Source organism: Nycticebus coucang, chromosome 15, assembly GCF_027406575.1.
Source record: "Nycticebus coucang isolate mNycCou1 chromosome 15, mNycCou1.pri, whole genome shotgun sequence".
Lineage (NCBI taxonomy): Eukaryota > Metazoa > Chordata > Mammalia > Primates > Lorisidae > Nycticebus > Nycticebus coucang.
The window spans coordinates 14,669,975-14,683,867 of record NC_069794.1 but is presented as its reverse complement, the minus strand read 5'-3'; the positions used below and the strand labels follow the sequence as shown (position 1 = coordinate 14,683,867).

The following is a 13,893-nucleotide window of genomic DNA, read 5'->3' as shown; positions in this document are numbered from 1 at the left end:
ATTCACCTTCTTATACCTCTCCATCAAAGCTCCTAGTGACCAGGTGCATTGTCAGTGAGCTGTAATATTTTGAAAGGAATCTTTTTGTTTTTTGAGCAATAAGTCTTAACTGTGTGCTTAAAATATTCAATAATCCATGCTGTGAACAGATTGCTGTCATCCAGGCTTTGTTGCTCCATTTCTGGAGCACAGGCAGAGGAGATTTAGCACAATTCTTAAGGACCCTAAGATTTTCAGATGGAAAACAAGTTTGAGCTTTAACTTCAAGTCACCATCCGCATTTACCTCTAACAAGAGTCAGCTTATCCTTTGAAGCTTTGAAGGCAGGCACTGACTTCTCCTTTCTAGCTACAAAAGTCCTAGATCGCATCTTCTTGCAACTGAAGACTGTTTCATGTACTTTGAAAACCTGAAGGCCCCCGTTAGCTGGATCTTCTGGATAACTTGCTGCAACCTCTCCACTAAGCATTTGTTGCTCACTGTGGATTTTTATGTTGTGGAAAGACCTTTTTTCTTAAACCTCACATATGCACGTCTGCTAGTTTCAAACTTTTCTTCTTCAGCTCCTCACCTCTCCCAACCTTCATAAAATTGAACAGTTAGAGACTTGCTGGAGATTGGACTTAGGCTTCTATGAATATGGTGGCTGGTTTGATCTTCTATCCAGACCACTCAAACTTTCTCCACGTCAGCAGTAAGTCTGTTTCACTTTCTTACCCTTCATATGCTCACTTGAGTGGCACTTTTAATTTCCTTCAAGAACTTTTACTTTGCATTTGCAACTTGGCTAACAGGCACAAGAGGCCTCGATTTTGACCTGTCTTGTCTTTTGACTTGCCTTCCTCACTAAGCTTCATCATTTCTACCTTTTGATTTCAAGTGAGAGGTGTGTGACTCTCCCTTTCACTTGAACACAAAAGCCATCATAAAGATATCCATTGGCCTAATTCAATATTGTTTTGTCTCAGGAAATAGGGAGGCCCAAGAAGAGGGAGAAAGACCTGGCCAGTGAGTGGAGCAGTCAGAACACACAATTATGTTTATCAATTAAGGTCACCATCTTATAAGGGCATGGTTTGTGGCACCCCAAAATAGTCACCATAGTAACATCAAAGGTCATCAAAGTAACATCATTTATGGTGACCACAAATCACCATAACAAATGTAGTATAATAATTAGGTTTGAAACATTGTAAGAATGTGACACAGAGACAAAGTTGGCACGTGCCGAGGGGAAAATGGCAATGAGAGACTTGTCTGTTGCAGGGTTGCCACAGACCTTCAATTTTTAAAAATACACATTAGCTACAAAGTGCCATAAAGCAAATTGCAATAAAAAAAAGACGTGCCTGTACCTGTTAATGCAACAAACCATGCTACTGATGGTGACCTTATGTCTGAGCCCTGATTTTATCTGCCTGTTTCCTAGAAAACCAGTTCTAACAACTGCAATCACTATATACTTCAATCACAGGAAGAACAGGGTGGCATATGGCCTGCTCTGAAGGGGGAAAAGGGAGAAATTGCCCATCTGCAGAGATAGGTCATTCCTCAGCTGCGTATCTTTAAGTCAAAGCAACTCTATTCTCTGTGCCCTCTGTACATGTTAATGTCACATTCTTTACATTGGTCAAAATGCAAATAAAAAAAAAAAAGGATGCACAAAGATTATTGAGACTGTCACACCATGCCAAATTTGGAGTCTGAGAAGTCAGATGATCTTGCAGCATCTTCAAAGACAGCCCAAAGGAATGTAGTTTCAGAACAAAAGCCAGGTTCTTTCTGACAATGACATGAAAATTACTGAATCTGTTATTGTCTTTTGAGTTAAAGTGAGAGGTGCCTTTGAAACCAGCCAAGGTGCAGTTGGATGAAATCAAAGAATTCTTACCCCAGTAGTAGGATTTACTCTTCAGAACCTGAAGAAAACTATTCTTTTATTACCTTATTTAAAGGGACAAATGAGAGTGATGATCGCAGTTCAAAAACATTGCCATTTCATTCACCTGCCTTTCCTGTCTGAACCCAAATCATTTCCATACTGCAATTTTTATTTTTATCTGGGGAGTTCCCCATTATGTTAATTAATTGGACCCTTAAACAGAATTTAAAGCTTTAACAAAAGAGGCATTTGTTTCTGTTAGAGCATTATTCTTTTAAATACCTTTTAAAACATAAGTGTCATGCTTACAGATTTTTTAACATGTGAGAACAAGCCAGACAGAACTTCTCTTTGATAGCATTAAATAGAAAGCGTGTCTGATCTTCATATAAGCAGTCTTTTCTCAAGTATACCAAAACTGGAGGGACACAGGAAAGAACTATTTTGCAAAAAGAAATGGGACAAGCTGCCATTGGCTAGAGAAGTTTCATTTGTTCCAGAAAATCTGTACAGGAATCCCAACCTTCATCCTACTTGTCCACATCCTTTTACTTTTCTATTAAAATGGCAACTCTGATTATTGCTGTTAGCATTGCCCAACCTCTCAGATTTGGTCTTTGCCACAGTGCCTGGAGTGGGCCTTTGGTTTGATTGCCATAACCCATGGTTGGATTATTTCTCAATCCAGAAAAGAAAACATACTTGGCTGCACATAGGGTCTCCTCCCATTCATCAGCCAGTACATGAAGCTGGATGGGCCCAGAGGGGCAGCAGATCAGAAGTGTTGGTGAGGCTGGCAACAGTGGATTTCTAGGGCCTGGCGCATACTGAGAGCACGATTAAAATGAACCTTTTTCTCCGCTGTAGTGCCCAAGGAGGCTTCTAGAGCCCACTGCATTTGGGCATCTGCAAGGTCCGTAATACTAACCCTGAAGATCTTTCAGTGTAGTAGACATATTCCCCAGTATCATCTATTGATAAAAAGCCGTATTATGATTATTCATCAACATAGACTTTAAAAAATTAATCTGCACGTTTCACCGTGTGTATAAGATGTAACGTGTATGTCCTGCCCTCCAAGACCTCAGTGTTTATTTGAAAAGAAAATCTTTGCGTGTAATAAAGAAAACCCCCATTAAAGAGTGGTAGGAAGAGGTTATGTTGTCACTGTCCTGCTTACTTTACAGTTCTCAATATTTTTTTAATCCTTGATTATTCTAAATTTTATGGAAACAAAGTTTCATCAAACTAAGGCAGGAAATGGGAGAAAATTAACCTTCCAGGTGATAATCTTAAGAAGTAATATTTATTATTTCTTATTCTACTTGGACACTTCATTAAATGATGCTGTGTTAAATTAAAATTTTGTTCATAAATCCCAGCCTTTGGACTCTTTTACTTAGCATGTTGGGAAAGATTAACCCACTAGTTGATTCATTCTATAAATCTAAAGGACTAAAAATGTGAAGAGAAAAATTGAGCCAGGAAGTTGAGGCCAAAGTAAATTTGAGTTTAACCACCTAGCTCATAGGAGAATAGGCTATGCAGCCTTCTTTAGCTAACACAGATTAAGCTAAAAAACAAAGCAAAACAACACCCCCACACACAAACCCTGCATTACTTAACAATGTAAAACTGTGCAGGGATGAAAGATTTTCAACAAAAATGGCATCATGGAAATTACACGATGTCAAACTTGCACAAAAGATTATCCAGTACACAGCAGTTTTCTTATTGAGCTCCTTGTTTTTATTAAAGTTTGCAATCCGACTTTCACAACATTGGTTTTATATTGTTTAATGTCCTCTGTCAAAACTGCCTTCCCAACATTTATTTTCCACTGGGCTTTCTAAATCTCTTCTCTACCTTTAGTCCTTTCCCTCTTATTTCCAGTCCTTTTGCCCTCCCTGGCTCTCTACCTCCTATCAACTTCATACTTTTTATCCTGAATCATCAAATGCTAATGAACATCCTGTATTTGTCAGGGAAAATGTCACTGATTGTCTCCCATTTTAAGGGTTTAGTACTATCCCATTTTATTTCAAATGACGAACTTTAGACTACAATATTCGCATTTATTATACAAACCTTAGGGATTTACCTATTGTGCTAAGCATAGGAAAGAGGTATTTCATTTTTTATTTGCATTGGAGCTATTCCTTTGAATTTCTTTATTTTCACAGAATTCCAACAGAATTTTTAATTTTTTTTTTTTAACAATTAACAAGGAATAGGAAAATTTTTCATTGTGGTCTGAATCAATCCATATTTGTTATTATTTCAGTGGTTTAAGTGAAACTATCTTCCAAAGAGTATGGTTATAAGTTAAAGATATTATTTGACTTCTAATCTTTCAAGCAGTTCTTTGCTGTTTTTAGCTGTTTGCTATTTTTAGCTATTGTACTTGTTCTAGCCAAGAGTCCCACTTCTCGTTAACGGGGTTGGTCACCGATCATAGCTAAAAGCACAAGTAGAATTGCTAAATAGAAATTACTTTGATACCTGAGGGCAGTAAAGTCTCTTTTCAAAGGGTATTTTCTTAGTGTAATCAGGTAAGTTGTTTGAGATCAATTAAATTATAATTTCAAATGTAGTAGAAAAGGGAATGGATGATAAGTTAGTCATTAGAAACAAGATGATAGAATACAAGTGGGAAATTCTGGAAACTCAACGATTGAAATTCAAGACAGTAAATTTGGAACCTTAGTCCACATTGCAAGACGCACACTAGCAGAGTGAAGAAAAGAATTGAGACAATTATCCATATGATTCAGACAAAAAATAGAGATCCAAACTCAAACGGTTTTGCCTCAATAATCTTGTGTTTGAATATTTTTTTGCCTGAATTTTTTGTCTCAGTTCACCACTTCATTTTGTTAGGCTAGATCTGAATTAAAAATTATCTTCATGAAAAATTTTAACTTGGACCTTATACTCACTTGATGCATTCATTGTTTTATATTTGAAAACTAACTTATCAGAAGTTCTCCAATCCTATGTCCCCTAAAAGTTTTGCATTTTTTCTGAAGCAATATAAAAAATGCTTATGGTGTGTATGCAAGCTGCTGTTTTAATTAACTTTCCTGAATTTCAAACATCTATATTTTACTCTCTTATATGCTTTTAACTAAGGTATAGTAGATGCATTTTTGCTTCAATACTAATTTAAGGTGTAATATTCATTTCTTTAGAGAACATTTTTGTTGTTGTGCATGCCTAGTGTTTTGTACGTTGTATATTGCATTCAGAATATTTTTTTCCTTCTCACCTATCCACAATGCAATGCCGTTCCCATGATGCACCTCTGCTTGCTGTTTACCTGTATGTTAATTCGCTTGAATCCCATTGGCCCACTGCCATCATGTGCTCGCTGCCTGTTATTAAAAGACTCAGTCGACTGCCAAAGCAATGAAGCGACCTCTCGAAGCAACTGTAGACCTGGTACTTTGACCTTTCACCTTTCGCTTTGCATGTAGCTTTTCAGAGAACCATCTGAGATTTGTATTACTTGTAAAATATTGGTTGCAAACAATCATTATTATTAATTTACGGAAAAAAAATCCAATAAGGTGTTTAGCCATCTCATTTTCATATGTAATCTGTGAAATAAATTAATCCTAACAAATTTTAATACCTTTTCCAAAAGAGTGAAGCAAATTTAAATTACTTGACTCAGAAAAATGTTCCTTATAATTCTTACTTAACCTATTAAAATTCAAACCACTTGCCATTTAGTTAAAGCAAAGAATAGGTATTAATAACACAATGCTTCTTTCCCCCTTTAGAATAGTTTAACTCGTTTTAAAAGCTGAAGCCATTTTTTTTGTTGTTGTTGCTTGATAGTTTTTCTTTTCCTTAGTTGAGATGCTACTGTTTTGGGTTACAGAAATCATGCTTTCGCTCTCAATAACAAATTCTCACTCATTCAACATTGCCGCTGTTTAAATTAAGGTGCATGGCAGAGGCATCTCCTTAGCTGTCATTTTTTTTTTAAAAGAATGTTGCGATTGATGATCTCTGTGGACACGGAGGTGTGTTTGCTTTAAGTTAGACATATCTTATCAACTTCTTCATTTCTAGGCCTTTCCCCCTGGTGCACTTCATCCTTTACCAAAGAGACAAGCACTTGAAAAAAGCAACGGGACCAGTGCGGTTTTTAACCCCAGCGTCTTGCATTACCAGCAGGCCCTCACCAGCGCACAGTTGCAGCAACATGCCGCGTTTATCCCAACAGGTAAGTGCCCTACCGGTCCACGTCCTGTGCCCTCGTGCCCTTCTGGTCATGTGCTTTCTTCTCATTCCTTTAAGCTGTTGGGGGCATCTAGTTTGCTTTTAAAGGTACAGTACAGCTTGTAATCCATTGTTGCCCTAGCTATCTAGACATATCTACTTTGCTTGGAATGATAGCTAAAGACTATTAGGATTCTAAAGCCAAATACTGGATAGAGTTAAGAGACAGATTTAAACCAGGAGAAGCAGAGAGCAGTTAGGGCTTTGGATTTCTTGTATTTACACAAGCCCTGTAAAATTGTTTATGTAAATAAGACCTTTTATGTGTGACAATTGAAATTTGTAGTTAACTCTGAATGACTTAAAAATAGCAATTCCAGTAAATACTAACCATTTTTTTTCTGTTTCTATGCAGAGCACTAAAAATTAAAAAAAAAAAAAGGCTATTCAAATTAAAGCAATCCTCTACTCATATTTTTATATCCATTCTCTCTCTTTCTTCATCCTTCTCAACTTTCACCAAGTTCACAAATATATAGAGCTCTTACCCTTGGTTTCTAAGCCAATGTCTGATAATATTAGGTGCTATGGTGCATTAACTCTATTATTCCACTGAGAAATCAATCGTATTAATCACAGAATCTGGGAGTTTAAAGGATTCTTAGTGATCTCTTTACCCAGATGATTGTTTTACAGATGAGAAAACTGAGGCCCCCTAAACGAGAAGTGACTTTCCAAGGTGGCATAACTCAGGACAAAAAGATTAGGACTTACTTTTCCTGTAACCAACTGACATAATATTACACTGTCCATCCCATCTCCACCTGTTGATTCCACAGAGTTCTATTTAAAAAAAAAAAATAAAAAGAGAGAGGTGAAACTCAATTTTTTTTTAAGTGGCAAAGAATGTCTGATAATAGTGAAGAAACAAAAGCGTAATGCACATTAGCCCTCCCCACTTTTGGCCTGCACCCCGACCACAAACACACACACAACATATACACACAAGCACAGTCACCCTAAATTGACTGTGGTTTTCAGCTTTTAGTCTGTTAAAAGCAATAGATGACTTAGCCCTTGGTGGGAAGACCATCCATTGACTTTTTCATTTCTAAGTCAAATTCTTCATCCCATGACAGTAAGTTGAAGGTAAATAAATAGAGGAATAGCAATTTTAACAAAAAGAGATCATTGGTCCTAGTCTCCATGTTTGGACTTTTCCAGTTGATTATCCATTTCCTTAAATCCCATAGCATATCAAGAGTTAATATCTGAGGGAGCTGAATAACTATTTCTGTGATATTCTTTGTATAAAATGTATACTTTGAAATGAATTAGTAACCTGTGGACAATATTTATAATAGTAAAAATATAAATTACATAAACAAAATGTTTTTTAGTGTTTAGTTTTCTTATTTTACTTTTGCATCTATCTTAAAATAAACAAACTCATAGACCTGGAGAGGGAATCTCTAATTCCGTACTTACTAGGGCTTCATTCTCGCCCTATTACAACCTTAATTGTGACATTCCAGTGCTGCTAAAGCATAGAAGTATTTGTATATGACATCCATGTGAAATATCATTTGTGAAATAATTACTACAAGATAAACTTACCTCGAGGCCCAGTGTGGTTCCTACAAAATTTTTCTCTCTTAATTTTGAGTGAAAAAAATTAAGTAAGAATAAGCTGAAGGGAAAAACATGAAAGGAGCAGTCTTTTTTATGAAGAATGGATGATAATACCATTCTCCTTTCCTGGGATTACCTATGGAACCAAGGACTAACCCTAGTAAGAGTCTGAAGCCCTCTAACACATAGTTAACACTCCTGTCCAAGAACGGCTGACTTGTGGAATCAATGAAAGAGTCCTCACTTTGAAATATTTCACCCTGAAACCATTTAAATATTTCCAAAGCAAGAATGAATAACATCCCTTATGCAACGACCTGATTTTTGTTGATGAAACATATTATATGAAGGACCTATTGGCTGCATTGGCTGTATGGTTGTGTACTTCCGCCCTCTGGTGGATTCCTTAGAAACAGCTCAATTGTGTCTGGCAACCCTCAATACAGTGGGCCTTGAAAGCAGAAAAGTGGGTCCTAGCCCACTTAATTTGGTGAATTAGAAGTGTTTCCATCTGTTACATGATAAAAATACTATAGTGGACAAATATGTGGATCCCCTGCTCTGAAATGGTATTTTAATTTATAAGAAATTTTCACGTTTCTCTTAAATAAGGAAAGAGAAAATAATTGTATTAAAAGGAAATGAGCATAATCTTTCTCCCACTTAAATCCATAATGGAAAGTTTAGTGTTTATTTTAGCCCAAGTTTTTTTTTACTTCAAACTTTGTTTCTTGTAAACCAGATTTTAACCTTATTTTAAAAATGATGATGATAATGATCATTCTTTGTTAATCCTTATCGTTTTTCTGTAAATCAAGTGATGATGTTCAAATATAATTTATGCTACTTGGTAAATAGTGGGCCCATTATTTTTAAGCAAACAAGTTTTAATTATTCTATAAATGTTTTATGTAAACAATTATCATAAACATAAAATGAAAAGTATTTTATGTTCACCTGGTAGTTGCCCTTCATTGAAAGCTCATTCACAGTAAAGCTTTGGATAGGCTGCTAACGTTCTAGCATTGACACACGTGAATTTGAATTTTAGGAATTCTGCCTCCATGCTGCAAAGATATTAATATAAAATTTTATGCAAATTATGGGAGTCTTCTCCAAAACCAAGCAAAGATAATTATCACTCTATTTGATGCCCTAGCACATTTGCAGTGGGTGAGATTTTTCTCTTTTTTTAAACTTTTTTCATAGAGATTATTTTAACCAAGTAGTTATACTTTTTCGTTGCTATGTTAGGAACATGGCAAAACCACACACACTTTCAAAAATAGCAGAATAATTCTTGGCATTTCTCTGACAGGTTTATTCTGAGTTACTGTAAGTGTTCTTATAGACATTATCTCATTATTCTTCGAGATGTTGCTATTCTGTTAGGGTTAGGCATAGTTATTTGCATTTTACAGATGGAAAAACTGAGGCTGTGTCTGCACTGCAAAAGTGGAATATTTAGTTAATTGAATTATCCAGATAATCTTTGCTCACAGATACAAGAGCTAAACAGAAAACATTTGAGAAGGCTTTGTTCATAGAATTAGCACTTTTGCAAAATGCTTCAGCTGGTCAGTACAGAAGCAATCCCCAGAAACCTCCCATGATTTATTTTGCTATAAAGGAATTGCAGACTAAGTAGAACAGGGGAAAGTACTAGCCCAAATACTGCCTAATGATGAAAAACCATAAATGTTACATAAGGTTATCATACAATGTGGAGAAAAGATTTATCAGGGTTTGGTGGAAACTGTGCCTGCATAACCACAGTAAAATGTATTTCTTCCATTGAATTTAGCAAGCATTTCTTGAACAGACACTATATTCTGGGATCCAGAGCCAGTAATGGGAATACATAAGAGTTCAAAACTAGGTGAAAACCACGTATCATTTTAAGCTTGAAGGACCAGCTGTGGGTCTGAGCAAAGCTACTGGCGAGTGAGGGAAAGGGAGGCGGTGCATTCTACCTTCAGCACGTGCAGTGGGTGGTGGCTCTGAAGGATACAGACAGAGAAAGACTTTCCCAAGTAGGAGATATTGTCTTAGGACTTTGAAAGAGAAGCAAGATTTTTCCAGTGGGAAAGAGCAGCCCAGTCAGGGGATGGAAAGAATGTATCTGCAGAACAGGAAGTAGTACCTTTACAACAGAGTGTAAACTCCTTCCAGGGTCTGTGTGAAGAGGGGAGGTGAGTCGTGGAGTGAAAAGGCAGAGATGCAGCTTGCAAAGAAGATGGGGACCAGAATCTGGCATTGAGTATGAAAGCCATGCATAGCCAAACACACAGTTATGTGTTTCCAGTATTCACGTTGTTATTTGGCCGAGGAGGAGAGAGAGGCTCATTGAATTAACTTGGTTGAGCATTTCAGCCACATCCAGGGCTGAAACCAAAGTGGCATGACTAATCCTAGCCTGGTGTGGCTGTAGGAGTCATTGATTATTGCAATTCTGATGACATTCACTGCATGACACAAGAAAGCCATTCAAGAAAGCCTTCCACGCTGAAATGCAAAAAAAAAAAAAAAAATTAAAGTGGATTTTTGAAGGGGTAACTTTGAATCCAGCCATGGATGACTTTAAAATAAAATCATTCACAAACTTGGTACTTTAATATAATAAATTTTAGGAACAAATTGTTCCCAGCATGCTTCTTACCAATGGCTAAGTATATTCCTTTAATACATTGACCTCTTTCTATGGCCCCCATAGACCTAGACAGTCAGGAACTCTGCCTCCCTAGAGTTTACAGGACAGCAGGAAAGATGGATTTTCAGCAAATATCCTTACAATATGTAATTAAATGTTTTATGTGTACAGGTTGAGTATCCCTTAATCAAAGATGCTTGGGATCAGAAGTGTTTTGGATTTGGGAATATTTGCATTACACCTGCCAGTTGTCCATCCCAAATATGAAAATGTGAAATTTGAATCTGAGCATTTCCTTAGAGGACCATGTCAGTACTCAAAAAAATTTCAGATTTTAGAGCATTTTGAGTTTTTTAATTTGGAATGCTCAACCTGAAAAAGTCTACAAAGTTTAATGATATTAAAAATATGAATGAAAAAGTAAAGAATTCAATTATATTAAAAATAAAGATTTGACTCAATGGCATGGGTTAAGTAGGTGAAAAAACAAGTGAACAACTTCTAAAGAAGTGGTATAGACCTGAGACCTGCAAGATGAAAAGAGTGGGATGAAGATTATTCTAGGCCAAGGCGACAGCTTATGGGAAGCTCAAAAATAGGACAAAAATGTGATGTGTTCAGTTCAAAGAAATGAAAGGCTAACCTGTCTGGACCATGGTGCTAGAGAAGAGAAGTGTAGGTCAGCCTGGGGTGGATAGTCAGAGCCTGGACCACAGGGCACCTCAATCCTCAAAGCAATGAGAAGGCACCAAATCCTTTCCAGCAGATGAGTGGCCAGCCTGCATCTGGACAATGAACAAAGGGAAGAAGAAAGATGGAGGGAGGGAGACCAGTTTGGATGTTATCACATAGAGCCGAGCCTAGAGAGATGGTGACCAGGACTTGCAAAGTGGCAGTAGTGGTGGACAAGCAGCACTGTGAAAACAGGATTGCTCTGGATTATTGGTGAATTAGGGCAGAGAATTTCACCAGGGGAGGTGGAATCAGGCATAACTTTCAGTTCAGACTAGAGCTCTATAAAGATGGTGACGTCCATCGGTATTTCCTGAGATGGAGAAACCGATTCTGTGAAAAAGATCAAATTTGAGACACTTGTGAGACAACCATGTAGAGAGATGAGGTAGCAGTTAGCTGAAAGGATCTGGAGCTCAGTGAAGACGTCTAGGCAGGATACACAAATGTGAAAAGCTATGGTTTCACAGATGGAATGTAAATCCATGAATTGAATGATATATTGGTAAAAATACAGGGTAAATAAGGAGGACCCATAACTGAGTCCTGAAAAACTTGCACATATAGAGATTATAGAGTTCAGAGAAGGAAGAGAATCCAGCAAAGTAAATAAAAGGGAGTTAAGAGAAAGAAAGGAAAAGGGAGAGAGAGATCAAAAATCTAGGGAAAGAGAGTGGCTTCTTAAATAGAAAGTGGGCAAGCGCCAAATGCTACTGAGAGTCAGAGCAGGTAGGCAAAGATGCCTACTGATCACAGAAATCTGGAGTTCTTTGGTAACTGGCATTTGCGGTTTGAGTGAAGAGGTAAAAATAAATGCCAAAGTGGAGAAGATTGAACAATAAATGGGAACAAGAAAGTAAAAATGTATGTGTAGTTAACTTTCCAAAAGTTTGATTGTGAAGATGAGAGAAATAGGCTGGAGAAAAATATGGTGTCATGAAAGGTGTATGTGTGGGTCCATTTTAAGTTGGATTTATTGGTACTTGTTTATTGCAGAATTTTATAGTAGCCCAGTAAAGTAGCCACTTTTCCTGACTAGGTAATGTTAACCTGATCAAAATGTAGATCAGGAAAGAAGCTGCCTGGTGTGAACGGCTCAGCAGAGAAAATAAAGACCTACGTGTATCAGATTCTTCATCTAATATCTCAGAAGGCAATTCTGAAACCCTATGTGGGTATACCTATATTCATTACAAACTTTTTTTTTTAGAGACAGAGTCTCACTTTGTTGCCTTTGGTAGAGTGTCATGGCATCACAGCTCACAGCAACCTCCAGCTCTTAGGCTTAGGCGATTCTCTTGCCTCAGCCTCCCGAGTAGCTGGGACTATAGGTGCCCACCACAACGCCCGCTATTTTGTTGTTGCAGTTTGGCCGGGCCAGGTTCGAACCCGCCACCCTCGGTATATGGGGCCAGTGCCCTACTCACTGAGCCACAGGCGCCACCCCTTCATTAAAAACTTTTCTGGCACTCACAGGATACCCAGTCTTCAGTTGTCTAAGTCCATATATTACCTTGATTTTCATGGAACTGAATCAGTAGCTGGTAATTCCTCGAAGCTTTCAATACAATTATTTTTCAGTTCTCTGCAACATACATTAATATCCATGGTCAGAATTTTCTAATTCCTGCACATTAATAAAACCACCTCAGGTAAGGCGACTGTTTCTAAGGAAGGGCTGAGATCCCTCCTCCCTACCTTTTACCGACCCACTTAGACACCTACTTAAGATTTCCGAGGAGTTTTGCCAAAGTCCCCCCTCCAACCATATAACAACCATGACAAAAGTCTCTACCTCAGCCACAAATCATTGTTTAGGCTCTATGGCTAGGTACTACTCCATAACTACAGTGGATTCATAGCAGAAAATAGATCACATACATATGCACACCCAGGTCATTCCATCTGAGAATCGCAATCCTCCTATGATATTGGACTTCAAGCAGTAATCTAAAATTCACTTACCCTGCCCTCCAAGACTTTGATTTGGAGAATATGAATTCTTAATTGCTGTTCTTATTTTCATGTTGTTGCTGACATCAAAGTTTTATAGTCAAACAAGTAAACTTTTAATGCAATAAATTCAGCATAATACTGTGAATATAAAACCTGACCTGGATTTAGGAGCAGAGTTCTATTGCTAGAATAGCAACCTGACTCACGCTACGCATGACCTTGGAGGAGTTACTATGCCTCAGATTTTTCATCTGTAAAATACTCACTTCCTATCTTGGAGGATTAACCTGATAATGTATGTAAAATACTTTGAGTCGAGGAAGGACAATATGGCATTATCACATGTCATTCTTATTTGATTCATGTTGATATATATGAATAGAAAGTGTGAACAGAAGTCTAAGGAGTGAGCTTGGAATAATATTGGCTTAAAATAAGTTAGATATATTTGTGTCTGTACTGACAATGTGAATGGCCCTAAAGACTGTGTTAACTAACCCTACTTATTTCTGGTTGTGCTTCAATCTCACTTTGAATGTTAACTCTAAACCGCTAACCTGTTTCTTTCCCTTTATTCACTTTTTCCACCCACCATTGCATGACATCAGGGTCAGTTTTGTGCATGACACCCGCTACCAGTATTGGTAGGTTTCAACCTTTTTTATTTGTCTTTTATATGATGTACGATACCTTCACTTGCTTGAATTTTATTTCAGAGATTGGAGAAATGCTTTAGGAAATAGTAGATCTGAAGGCTTATTTGGCTTTAGAGTTAACATGTAGGTTTTAAAAAAAATGTATATTTAAGAAA

The 13,893-nt window shown here is 37.3% G+C and overlaps 1 protein-coding gene across 15 annotated transcripts in view; it reads left to right on the top strand.

Annotated features, from left to right (window-relative positions):
• Positions 1-13,893, top strand: part of MBNL2 (muscleblind like splicing regulator 2) — a 158,572-nt gene that overhangs the window by 118,550 nt on the left and 26,129 nt on the right. For 5 of the 15 annotated variants that reach the window (XM_053563099.1, XM_053563095.1, XM_053563097.1 and 2 more), the window contains one exon: positions 5,963-6,116. In XM_053563099.1, the coding sequence (XP_053419074.1) occupies positions 5,963-6,116 (154 nt within the window). Of the gene's footprint in view, positions 1-5,269; positions 5,324-5,962; positions 6,117-13,690; positions 13,727-13,893 lie in introns of all 15 variants that reach the window. The other 10 variants (XM_053563090.1, XM_053563093.1, XM_053563092.1 and 7 more) reach the window with 3 other exon arrangements.